The sequence below is a fragment of the Rattus norvegicus genome, chromosome 3 (genome assembly GCF_036323735.1).
Source record: "Rattus norvegicus strain BN/NHsdMcwi chromosome 3, GRCr8, whole genome shotgun sequence".
Lineage (NCBI taxonomy): Eukaryota > Metazoa > Chordata > Mammalia > Rodentia > Muridae > Rattus > Rattus norvegicus.
This window is the reverse complement of record NC_086021.1, coordinates 150,447,005-150,460,091: the sequence shown is the minus strand read 5'-3', so window position 1 is coordinate 150,460,091 and position 13,087 is coordinate 150,447,005. Positions and strand designations below refer to the sequence as shown.

The 13,087-nt window shown below is 43.0% G+C and overlaps 1 protein-coding gene and 1 long non-coding RNA gene across 7 annotated transcripts in view; one reads left to right on the top strand and one right to left on the bottom strand.

Annotated features, from left to right (window-relative positions):
- Positions 1 to 13,087, top strand: part of Kif16b (kinesin family member 16B) — a 279,523-nt gene that overhangs the window by 247,664 nt on the left and 18,772 nt on the right. For all 6 annotated transcript variants that reach the window (XR_005501888.2, XM_063283800.1, XM_039105043.2 and 3 more), the window contains one exon: positions 9,499 to 9,582. Coding sequence is in view for 5 of the 6 variants with exons in the window: in XM_063283800.1 (XP_063139870.1) it covers positions 9,499 to 9,582 (84 nt within the window). In the remaining variant the exon portion in view is untranslated. The remainder of the gene's footprint in view (positions 1 to 9,498; positions 9,583 to 13,087) is intronic.
- The window catches only part of LOC120101718 (uncharacterized), a 28,416-nt gene that overhangs the window by 13,106 nt on the left and 2,223 nt on the right, over positions 1 to 13,087 (bottom strand). Inside the window, exon 2 of the long non-coding RNA XR_005502513.1 lies at positions 1,088 to 1,222. This is a non-coding gene — a long non-coding RNA (uncharacterized LOC120101718). The remainder of the gene's footprint in view (positions 1 to 1,087; positions 1,223 to 13,087) is intronic.

Genomic DNA, 13,087 nt, shown 5'->3' with positions numbered 1-13,087 from the left:
GGATCAGTGACATGGCATGTGACTTTACGTCTCTGCTGGATCTAAGTTGGCTTATTGATTTCCTGGCTAGCACTTTTCCTGTGTGAGTGTAGAAGCATTTGCTTCCAAGTTTCTTTCATATAGGATCAGAAACCATAAGCCTTACTGTGGAAGGTTTAGAACACAGGAAACAGTGGTAAGGAGAGTACAGAGGGTTCTTAACTACCTTACCAGTTTCCCTTCTTTGACCTCTCCCCATTAGGGTGGCACAGTCTGCACCACTAGCCAGCATGGGTGTACTACTGTTGACCACAGGCTGTACCCCACCTTTCCCTCCTAGAATCCACCCACAGTGCTATACTTACGGCATTTACTCCTTATTTCTCTATGGCTCTTGGCTCTTATGGCTCCTGGCTTTGACAGTTTCGAGTACTTGCCTTTATATTTAATACCTTCAACACTGGCCAGGAATTTTACAAAATGTTCTCAGCTGAGAATTCTGTCATACTTTCTCCTGATTGGATGAATGTTATAGGTCAAGGAGAGGCAGTGGACAGAAGTGAAGTCTCAGCTTCACTTCCTGTCACTATGACCCACTATGTCACCAGCGCCCTGACCACCTGGCCGAGGTCTCTCCATTGTAAAGTTTCCTGCCCTCCAGACCTTCCCACATACTTCCTACCTTGTGTTCTTTGGATCAAGTCCTTGTGCAGTTAGTGTGCACCTTAGGAGTGGGGAGGAGGCTGTACTTATCCACATCTTCACAGATCATGTCAAGCTGTGCATGAGAGCTTACTTATCTACCCTTCCCTTTTGATGTATTTAATCAATTAGTCATTATATTCTTTTGGTTCTAGACCAATGGTATTATTTTCCTTGTTTTGTAATCCAGCTGCCTCCAGTTGACAGTGTTCTTCAAAGTGACCCTGCTGTGATTGTGAGTTCTTCAAGCTCATCTGTGTCTTCTCTCCCTAGACTTAAAACAAGCCACTTCTCAAGAGACTTGCTTTTCTATGCTCTGTTTCTCAGTCTGCACACCATATGCTTCTCTGGGCCTTTTCTCCCCTAAGACATGGTTGGTGTGGCACATATGTGACTGAATACTCACTTGTCTTGAGTTCTCCCAATCATTTGGCCATTCATTCAGTCCTATGTGTTCATCATCTGATATTTATGTTTTCTCCAATATCACCCAAAGCCATGACTTCATTCTTTTATGGGAAAGTGCCATTATACAGATTTTCTAGAGGGAAGGAAAGCAGTGGGTGAAGATTTGCCCACAGTACCTTAGAATTCCTTTAGAAATGTTTCTCTCTCTCTCTCTCTCTCTCTCTCTCTCTCTCTCTCTCTCTCTCTCTCTCTGTCTCTGCACTCTCTCTTGCTGTCTGTCTGTCTTTCTTTGTCTTTCTTTCCCTCCTTCCCTCCCTCCCTCCCTCCCTCCCTCCCTCTCTCTCTCCCTCTCCCTTTCCTCCTTCCTCCTTCTCTCCCTCCCTCTCTCTCTCCCTCTCCCTTTCCTCCTTCCTCCTTCTCTCCCTCCCTCCCTCCTTCCCTCTCTCCCTCTCTCTCTCCCTCTCCCTTTCCTCCTTCCTCCTTCCCTCCCCCCTCCCTCCCTCTCTCTCTCCCTCTCCCTTTCCTCCTTCCTCCCTCCCTCCCTCTCTTCTTCCCTCCCTCCCTCTCCCTTTCCTCCTTCCTCCTTCTCTCCCTCCCTTTCAGGTATTCAGGACAGTAGGGTCACTGGCTGTAAGTCAAGCTTCAGGCCTGCCCTCTGGCCCTTTCTTCATCTAGCACCAGAGATCTAGGCTTCCACAGACTCTTGTTTCTGAGCCTTGCCTGCTTCTGCCTCCCAGAGAGCAGTCTGTATCCAGACACATACTCATTTATATACACATGTCCCCAGATCTACAAACTTTTATCGCCATGTGGCTGTAATACCTGAGGGTATAGATGATTGCATTCATGGGTGGTCTGCGATATCACAAGGTGGGTGAATGAGGTATCATGAACAAGCTTGTGGGTGACCTTCCCTATACCCTGCTCTCTCCTCAGGGTGGAAGCCCTGCTGGTGGCTTGTGCTGTGGTAGTCCCCTGCATTACAGACAGTTTTTAACTTCTTGTTCTGTATTGTTTACAGCATTTTTCAAGATGGCAAGGTGAAGCACATAAAGCCACACGTCCTCATCTTTAGTCAGTCCCATTCCACATGTCCTCATCTTTAGTCAGACCCATTCTGCTCAGTTTCATGGATTCTGGAAGTTAGTCCTAGTCCTGTTGTATTTTCAGCATGTGACTCTGTACTGCACAGGGGAAATGCCATGCTTGTTCTTCATGAAACCATATAGAAAGAAAGGGGACTCTGCCCTGGGTACCAGATGCCAGATATCGCCAACATTTTATAAAAATCAGCTATATTTGCCAAGTCCTCATAAAATTCAGTTCTTGGGAGAACAAGAAAACTTCAGAGACTTTAATTTTTTGAAATATGGGACACCGAGGTTCCCTTGTCAGGGGTTACAGAGGGAAGAAAATGGAGCCAGTACACCTGCTGTTTATTCTTGACAGGATTTCTCATGAGAACCAAATCTAGACTGCTAAGTTACAGTGATGAAGCACTAAGAGCTGTCCTGTGAAAATACAGAGTGCTTGGGGACACTGAGAAGATCCAGTGAGAAGACTGGAATTTTCTTGCTAGCATGAGGAACCAGAAAAAGGAAGAAAGTCCAGTGTTTGTGGGTCAGTGGAGACTGGAAAGATCACCAGTGCCCTCCCTAACACTTCCAGGTATTCCTAGTTTGACACCAGGTCAACCCCAGGGCTCTCACCTGATTTTTGGAGTATCTTTATTTGAGGCAGAGGAGCTAACTCAAGCAAAAAGCAGTAAGTATAGAAAAGAAATAGGTTTAGGTATGTGACTTTAAAAACGATGTGAGGCTTGAGAGATGGTTCCATTCACAAAGTGCTTACAGCAAGTCTGAGAACCTGAGTTCAGATCGCGTATCCACATAAAAAGTCCAGGCTCAGAAGCAAGTATCTGTAACAGCATCTCCTAGGAGGCAGACACAAGAGGATCCATGAGGCTGTCCTGCCAGCCAGTTTAGCTGAATCAGTGAGTTCCAGGTTTAGTGAGAGTCTCTCTCAAAAGCTAAGGTCGAGAGTGTATGAGGAAAACACCTGATGCCAGCCTCTGCTGACATCCATATGTGCACGTCCATTCACATGAGCACATGTACCCACACACATGAACACATACAGAGATGTTCTACATACAACCATAGTAGTGCTATTACTCATAGAGGACATGACCTAACCCTTCCACCTCCACCAAGTACAAATGCTGTATATGCTGTGTTTTTCCTGTGCAAGCATACCTATGGTAAAGCTTACTTTATTCTGTAGTAAATGTTGCATAGATGTGCATGCATATTCCCTACACTCGCCCCCACCTATCACCTGGCCTTTATCTCTCATTTCCAAATGCTACTCTGTAGAGCTTCATGGCCTCTACATACAGTTCTTATTTTCCTTCCCGTATTAAGAGCCTTCACCTTTTCATTAAAAAGCATTTTTATAGATTTTTATTTGTCATATGCAGATTGTCAGCATAACTGCTCTTTGATATTTCTCCATGTTTCCTTAAATGTAAGCACAGTTGAGCTGCAGATAGCTGCTGTGTGCCTGGTAGGAGGGTAGCATATGTAGTATGGATACACTGGACAAAGGGTACTTAGCTCCATGGTTAGAGGATAGGATAGAGTAGGAAGCTGGAAGAAGGATAAGTGAAACTATGAAGAGTTGGGCCACAATAATCATTAACCTCAGCTGCTTCCTGGGCCAGCTGCCTAACCCCTCCTTGATTACTTTAATATTTCAATGTTAGATCTTTTTAAATGCGTAAAACTCTCTCTCTCTCCCTCTCCCTCCACCCCCCTCTCTCTCTCTCTCTGTGTGTGTGTGTGTGTGTGTGTGTGTGTGTGTGTGTGTGGTGTGTGTGTGGTGTGTGTGTTTTCCTCAATGCTGAAAGGAAAATATATTCTTTTGGAATTAATTGGTTGAAATATATCAAATTAATAATTCCGCAATTGAGAATATTTTCACTCAGAAGATAAAGTTTATCTAACTGGGATAAACTAGGTGACTCTAGCATTCACATTAAAACATCTGAATTTTACTCAGGGCTTAACTAATATCAAATATTCTTTTTTTTTATTAACTTGAGTATTTCTTATATACATTTCAAGTGTTATTCCCTTTCCCGGTTTCCGGACAAACATCCCCCTCCCCCCTCCCCTTCCTTATGGGTGTTCCCCTCCCAACCCTACCCCCATTGCCGCCCTCCCCCCATAGTCTAGTTCACTGGGGGTTCAGTCTTAGCAGGACCCAGGGCTTCCCCTTCCACTGGTGCTCTTACTAGGATATTCATTGCTACCTATGGGGTCAGAGTCCAGGGTCAGTCCATGTATAGTCTTTAGGTAGTGGCTTAGTCCCTGGAAGCTCTGGTTGCTTGACATTGTTGTACTTTTGGGGTCTCGAGCCCCTTCAAGCTCTTCCAGTTCTTTCTCTGATTCCTTCAACGGGGGACCTATTCTCAGTTCAGTGGTTTGCTGCTGGCATTCGCCTCTGTATTTGCTGTATTCTGGCTGTGTCTCTCAGGAGCTATCTACATCCGGCTCCTGTTGGTCTGCACTTCTTTGCTTCATCCATCTTGTCTAATTGGGTGGCATATCAAATATTCTTTAATGAAGATATCACCTTCATCTACTCAGCTGAACTAACATGTAGCCAGGCCTAGACACCTTTGTTAGGAGTCTGTAAAGGAGGAGAACTGGGACATTCCCCTCTCTGTCAGAGATGTGTTGTAGCGTAGTTCCCGGTGGGGACATTTTCCTATGTGTCTGACATTGTTCCTTTGACTTTCAGTATCGGTTTGTTTGGGCCTCAGCCCTGCCACTAGGATTTAGAACCAACAACTTGAGTTTCTAAACTAATCTTCCCCTGTGCTTTCCTTCCTCATAGTTCTAGTTTACATTGCTGTTACTGTGATGAAACCCTCTGACCAAAAGCAACTTAGGGGAGAAAGGGTTTATTTCAGCTTATATTTCTGAATCACAGGTCAACACTGAAGGAAATCAAGATGGGAACTGAAGCAGAAGCCAGGGAGGAATGCCATTTACCTGTGTGATCTCTGGCTTATGCTCAGTTGTTTTCTTATGCAACCCTGGTGTGCCTGCCTAGAGGTGGTATTGCTCCAGTGACCTAGACCCTTCTGTATCAATTAGTAATCAAAACAGTTCTTCGTTGACATCGCTGTGATTCCTCAACTGAGATTCCCTCCTCAACTGACTCTAGGTTGTGTCAAGTTGACAGCTGAAGCTGTGTGTCTGGATAGCTGGGTGGTCCTACTTTAGGTACACAGTGTGTATTGAAGGGGATTGAGGAGTGTACACATGCCCTGGAGTCTCCCTGTAAGAGGCTTATCAACCTCTCTCCCACTGACCATGCCCCACACATTGTTCTGGTGCTTTATTGAGGTGTATGTCTCCATCAAGGATCTGTTGAGAGTTCTCATGGGAACTGTGGGCACTGTGGGTAGCTGCTGGCTGGCCTGTATATACAACTTAGGACACTTATGGAGGAACTACTCACTTTCATCCTTATCCTAGCTCACCCGCGGCTTCAGAGCAGCATCTTCCTCCCTCCACAGACCTATTCACAGAATTGTACTGAAAGCTGGAGTCGACTCTTACTTTTTCGTCATAAGAGCTGAGCCTTTCATGATTCTCTGAATAGGCCTTTGCTCTTTGAGTATATACCTGGAAGTTATTAGAAGTTAGAATTTTCTTTCTAAAATCTGAATGAGAATTTTTCCTATAAGTTACACATAGTTGTTTCAGAATCAGGATATTAGCAACACAAATACTAGGTTCCATTTGAGGAAGGTGGCCCACTGAAAAACCTTGAGTATTACTATTGGCTTGATCTAGCTACCTGCAGCTCTCTCAGTGTGTCATTTCTGAGTGAGGATGTGAGGAGACTGTAAATAATTTTCCCTGACAGAAACCACTTTACCACATAAGAAAATGACAAAACAACCAAGTGCAAAAGCATGTGGGCTAGGCTCTCATCATTGCTGTCAGGGGATGAAGATGAAGTTGTGGTTGGATGGGTCTCAGAAGACAGACTCTGGGGAGAGGCATACTTGTGCCAGATTATAAACAAACAAACAAATAAGCATTGTCCCATGAAGCCACAAGTGGAGCAACCAGAGGGCCTGAAGGCATGTAGGTATACTGTTTGGTTGTGTAATGAATTAACAGACCTTGGTAATTCCATGTGGCTACATTCCATTCAACATTCTTTGTTAAAGCTTCATAGAAATTTGTCAAGTTTAATACCATTGTCTTTAGTGTTTTCCAAGGGAGAATATTTGGGTGGAAAGAAGTCCAGATAGTTAGCTAGTTAAAAGGCAACCAGACTCAAATTGAACCTCTCTCATCTTGGTGCCTCTAACATTTCACTCTGCCTTGAGGCAGTTTCAAAGTTAAATGACAGAAACAGAATCAGAGCAATTTTGGCAATGGGGAAAAAACAAGCCTCCACCCTAAGAATTCTCTGCCCAGGCACCCAGCCTTTATGTGGAACTATCCACCCTCCTGACTTTAACTTCGGAAAGTCACAGTAAAGTCATCAGCAGCACCATTATTAAAGAATCTGTAAAGAAAACAGACAAAACGTATATATAATTCTAGGATTAGCCACTTGGTATTGGATATCGACACTTGGTACTAGACTCTACTGCACAAAACTATTTCTTCAACTCTCAGCCTTCCTTAGTTACCCGTAGTTCCCTGTTTAGGGCTGGGCTCTCATGAGCCTTCACATTAGCATGTCTATGGTGGTGCCTTGCTAAGGCAGCCGTTTGTATCGGTAGCGTCTCTGACATTTCTAGGAGATAAAATCTCACAGCAAATCTCCAGTTCCTCTGCCTCTTACAGGCTTCCCAGTCCCTCTAGGTATGGTCCTAGGTAAGGCCTTAGGTTCAGGAGCTGTGATGTAGACGCAGGTGCATGTGCATACATGCATGCACACAAATGTATGTACATATATAACAACAAAGAAATAGTGGCCACGAGTTTTCTAGCAAAGGTGGTGTGTGGCAAGGATTAGGGGGAAGAAAGGAGAAAGGGGAAATGATAAAATTATATTTTAATTTCAAAAAAGTCTAAGGGGGAAAATAGTTGAATAGCCACTTAAAATAACCAAGAGGGTTAGTGAAAAGGTGGTCAACATTATTAGATAGCAGAGAAGTGCACACGTGATGCACAGGAGAGATGACCACTTAGCTCCCCGAATGGCTGACGTGGAATACCCACAGGCTCAAGCGTTCATGGAGACCTGACACGTGTGAGCCTCAGTCAGAGAGCCAGGTACTGAAACCACTTGCACAGCCTGTCCAGTAGGTTTCGTTTTATAATTTAGCTGAACATATAACATACCATGTGACCCAGCATTTCTACTCCTAACAGTAGGACCAACAAAAGTACATGAATTTGTGCATTAGTAGACTTGGGTAAAATATTCCTACCAGCACAGTTCCCAAAATCTCCAAAGCAGAATTAACAAAGAGCTCAAGAACTGCAGCAGAAAGCAACAACAACAACAACAACGTAAGCAACCAAGTTGTAGAAAATTGACACTGCAAAGTACTGAAGGGCAATGGGGACGTGCAAACCATCCCAACATGCAACTACAGATGGATCTTCCAAGCACAGTGATGTAGACTCAAAAACCTTGTGTGGTGCCATTTGCATTAAGTTTGTAACCAGAAAGAAACTCTACTAGTGTTGTAGACCTATAGTTCCAGCTGTTCACAGGGAAGAAGCCAGAAGATTACAAGTTCAAGACTAGCCTCCAAACCTTAATGAGTTCCTGTCACAAAATTTTAAAGGTAAAGACAGGACTGAGTAAACACCTCAGTGGAAGAACCTTGTCCAGTTGCATGAGAGTCAGTGTCAGGACTGCCCATACGAAATGAAAACAGAACCAAAGTTTGCTATTGTTGTGCCACTGTTTGTTAGAGTGGGAAGAAGGAACTGCAAAGACTACTTCCTGGCACAGCAGTGTTCATTTCTAGAATCAGGTGCTGGCTACAGTTTACCAAGTTTGAACATTAGTCAAGTTTTTCTTTTATGCATTATACACTTTGGTATTTCTAGCGTATCTTATGGTGTTTTTAACATCTTAAGTACACAGAAGCTAGTTTTTAATATTTTTAAACTTCAGCTGTAGCAATATAAATTTAAATCAACTTAGTGATTTGCATGGGTATAACTTGGAATTTCGTAGCCTATTGTACCCTACTTTGTTGAAGAAATATTCATTTTTTCTTAATAATGCTCCATTGACTCCAGTTTGTCCACCACCGGTGAGAGATAAGGAAAGAGTGAGTTCTTCCCACAGCAGCAGTTATTACAGCTCAGCACCCATGCTGCCAAGGCGAGCCTGGCTGGGCAGCGTCTTACCAGATTACACAGCCCTTCCTAGCCTGGGCATTTAATAAAACTTACCTTCTTATGATCTGTATGCCTTCAAGAAAAAGAAGAAGGTTAAAAAAAGATGACTATGGGCTTTTAAGACACAGCTAGAGAATTAATCCCAAACCTTCATTTCGTAGGAAATGGGATAGATTTAATGAGAAGCCCCCTTTCCCTAGGTAATCTTCATGTACACTAACCTAAAAGGAAATCATGTGAACTTTTTAATGGACCTTAGTAATTGTCTAAGAAATATTTTACAAAATGACCAGGGAATTTGTAGATAGAGTTTTCAAAATTGTATTTCCACTGAAAAGTAATAATTGTATGGGCTACTATACAAGCTCAGTGCTTAAGTTACATAGCAGAATCATTCCTCAAATTAAAATAAAATAAAAAGACAGACAGACAGACAGACAGACAGTATGAGGACTCCTGACAATAATCCCATCCCCCACCCCGCAAGGCTGCGGTAGAGTATCACTTGAGTTCAAGACCAGCCTGAACTGTATACTTAATTCCAGGCCACCTTCAGCTTTAGAGTAAAACCCTATTTCAAAGAAGCAAAAGACACAAATCCAATGATGGGCTAGGCCTCCCCTGCAGCCCACAGCTACCAGGTCTAGTGTCATCACCGGGCTTATTTGTTTTATGAAAAATGCTACATGACATGGAATCTGATCTTTTGAATGTGTTGCTCAAAATCTCTCTCTCTCTCTCTCTCTCTCTCTCTCTCTCTCTCTCACTCTCTCTCTCACACCCACACACACACACACACACACACACGTTTTCTCACTTCACACTGAGGAATCTAATCCAAAATTGCCTAATCTGATCAATGGTGATGGCAACTGGGGGCAAGACCTACCACCTTTAAATTTTAAACTTCTCTCTTCACTCCATAATTGGGACACTAAATAAATGTCTAATTAAAAATAGATATAAGTTCACCAGTATGACCTTAATATATCTCTTGAAATCTGCATTTCAGCTCGCTGCTCTTGAATTCCCACCAAAGAAGCTGTTTGGAAACAAAGACGAGCGGGTAGTTGCTGAGCGGCGGACACACTTAGAGGTAAGAGATCAAGCTTTGCACCTTCTGTGTAGAAAATCCACCATATGAGTGATTGGCAAGAACAGCTCCTGTTGGACCCTTTGTCTTTATTGACAACTGTGAAGAACTGGTTCGTTAACGTAGGAGAATGACAGTAGGGTGGTGGTATGACTTGATTTCAAATCAAGTCTTTAGCCCCCTCTGGTCTGGCTAGCATTTCTCTGATTTTAAAGAAGAAACACTTGTTCTGAGGCTTAGGAAGCAGTGTGTGAGTGAGCACTACATATTCCTCTCAGACAGATGGCATGTGATGCAGGGTGAGAGCACAGAGCTTGCTGAAGAAAACTTGGAATTAATTAACCGAACTTACAGTATGTCGTCATTGTTGCTTTTTCAAGAGCTTTGGGAGGGAGAAGATTCAGACCTATTTTAGTCCTAGTTCAGTGTCTTTGGATTTATTTTAACTTTATCTGCCAAACTAGCTACATGTAGAACCCAGTTTAATACAACCTGTTTTTGCAACTGCCTTGCTACCAATACCCATAGCTGACTGCTGTCTCCAGTTTGTGGCTTGAGGACTGTACAGTTGATATTCTTTGGTTAAAATCTGACTGCTTTTGCCAGAGCAACTCCAGGATGCCCTTAGAGCTCCCTTTGTTGTGGCTTTGTTGGGAATAATCACATGACTTATTGTAATGAAATTCTATCAGAACAGACCTTTCTAATGGGTGAAATGCCATGTAAAACTTTGGTAATGGTCTTGCTCCTCTGGACTGCCAAGTTGAACATGGCTGTCTATGGGCTTCACTTGTTGTCAGTGAACCAAAATGTAGGGAATTATCCTAAGCACTTCTATCTAAAAAGGTCATGTGAGAACAAAGGGGAGACATGGAGAAAATGAAGCAGTGAACTGTTAATAAGAGAGGGCAAGTTTCAGTGAGGAGCCATGCTTCCAGACTCTATAGCTAAAATTTTGAAGAAGTCCTGAGACTAGAAACTGGGCTCTAGGACTGAGATGGACTCCAAAACTTATCCTGTGAATCATGGTCCTAAAATTTAAAAGAAGAATCAACCTTCAAGAACAAAAGTATTTTCATAAGTCTGCTCTCAAAATTTATAGTGCTTATAAGATTAAAAAGACAAACAAATATACAACACTTACAGTAGCAACAGTTTTCCTTCTTTGACCTTTACCTGCCTTGACTAAGTAGCCTTAACTTTAATGAAAACATGGAGAATTGTGGTCTGAAAACTTGTTTTAAAAGTTGATTATTGGCTATTATGGCTATTGTTATCCCTAGTTTCTTAACAGTGGTCTTAGAGTATTCACATGAGGCCAGCACTGCCACAACGTGGTGGCCTCTGGCTTTCCATTCCAGGGGTACAAAGGTCTTTCATGCATGATGTTTTCCATTGTAGTCCACATTTGTTCCTTCATTGTCTCCTATCCAGAGGTATATAATCATGACATTCTGACATAATTTTGCCATCTAAGCTCAAGAAATACATAACTGAATTTCAAACTAGGAAAAAGAAACCATCAATGATTTGGGGAAGCTTGCAATTTTTTGCATTCTTAGCTATTATTGGCCACTTGAAGCTGCATGTGAGTCATGGACTGCTGGTTGCACAAGCCTACTAGACTGATTTCATCACTTAGCTCCATTAAATTATCTACTGTTGAATTCTGTTTGCCCATATCATCCTGTGGCAGCTCAAAAATATTTGTTCACAGTTTGGAGGTGTCAGTCTATGGTCATGGTCACTTTTGGGCTGTGGCAAAGTAGAGAGCATCATGACCAGAGCACAAAGCAGAGGAAGCTACCTTACTCACAGCAGCTAGGAAGCAAAGAGAAAGTCAGGAAGTGGTCAAGGTCCCAACATCCACTCCAAGATTATGTCCCCACAAGAATACCCTTGGCAGGGAATAGGGAGGCAGAGATTAAAACAGAGGCAGAAGGAACACCCATTCAGAGCTCAGGATGGCACCACCCACCATGGGCTAGGCTCTCTCCCACTGATCACTAGCTGACAAAATGCCCTACAGCTGGATCATGGGGCATTTGCTTAACTGAGGCTTCTTTCTCTTTGATGATTGTGATTTGCATCAAGTTGACAATGAAACCAGCCAGTACACACTGTGACACTCCATTGGAGAAAACTGATTTTCCCTTTGCCATTGGGTATCAGTTGCAGATAGTTTCCTAGTTAGGGATGGGATCCCGTCTGACTTGAACTTGTGTAGGTCATATGTGCTGCCACAATCTCTGTATGTTTGTTTATATCAATCCTGCTGTGTTTTGAAAATACTGTTTTCTTGGAGTCATCCTTCTCCTCTGGCTCTTAGAATCTTTCCCCTCCTTTTCTGCATGGGTGCCTGTGCTCTTACACCATTCTGATGAGGGCTTCGCTTAGGCTTGGTGTTTGAGCCACATTTACCCAAGTTCTTATTGTCTGAAATTGCAGTAGGACATAGCATTTTTATTACATTTGGTGTGTGTGTGTGTGTGTGTGTGTGTGTGTGTGTGTGTGTGTGTGTGTGTGTGTGTGTATGCACATGTGATGGCCAGAAGACAACTTTTGGGTACTAGCAATCAAACTCTGCTTGTCAGACTTGGTGCTGAACACCTATACCCACTGAGCCAGCCCACAGGCTGGTGGTTACAACTTAAATCTTCTACCGTGTTCGTTTGTCCTTTGAACATGAGTAAGCTTGATGTGATTCAGAAAGTCTGCATCACCGAGTCCTGTACTGCTCCAGCAAGGTGGCTCAGCTGGTAAAGCCACTAGATACAGAAGGAGAGAACTGCAAAGTTGCCCTTTCACATTATATTACACCATATACACACATGCGCCTGTAATCATACATGTACACTGCCACACACACACACACACACACACACACACACACACACACACACACACCAACAGAACAAGTTTTTAAAAAATTAAGAAGGAAGTCTTATCCTTAAGACAACATGGTAGCACTAGAGAAGAACTGGCGAGTGAACTGCTGTCAGGACTGCAGGGGACTCTGCTCAGCAGTTTGCTTAGTTATTGCTTAGCATTCACCAAACCCACTTCAAGTCTCAGCTGTGTGGCTCTCACACCCTTAGGTCCCTATGTATCTTGTGCACATAGCTCCCTGGAAAAGTTCTGTCTGGCGATCAGCCTTGCTGTCTCCTGTTTTTTCTTGAGTAGTTTCCTGTACTCCATCTCTTTAATTTCTTGCTTCATTTTGATGAACCACACCCCAGTAGTTTCTTCAGAAAGGACATGCAAAAGATGAATTGCTAGCAACATGTCTGCACATGTGCTGAGACACTCTTTGGATTCAGAATGTTCTTTTGGAAATAGTTATTGCACACATTTCCAAAAGATGACTCCATCATTTTCCAACTTTGTTTCTGCTACTAACAAGTTCAGACCATTTGAGTCTTGATTTTTCTGTGTGGCATATTCCTGTCTCTTGGTCTAGAATAGCCTTGTAGGGCTCAATGTACTAATTGGTGAGGATTTTGCTTTG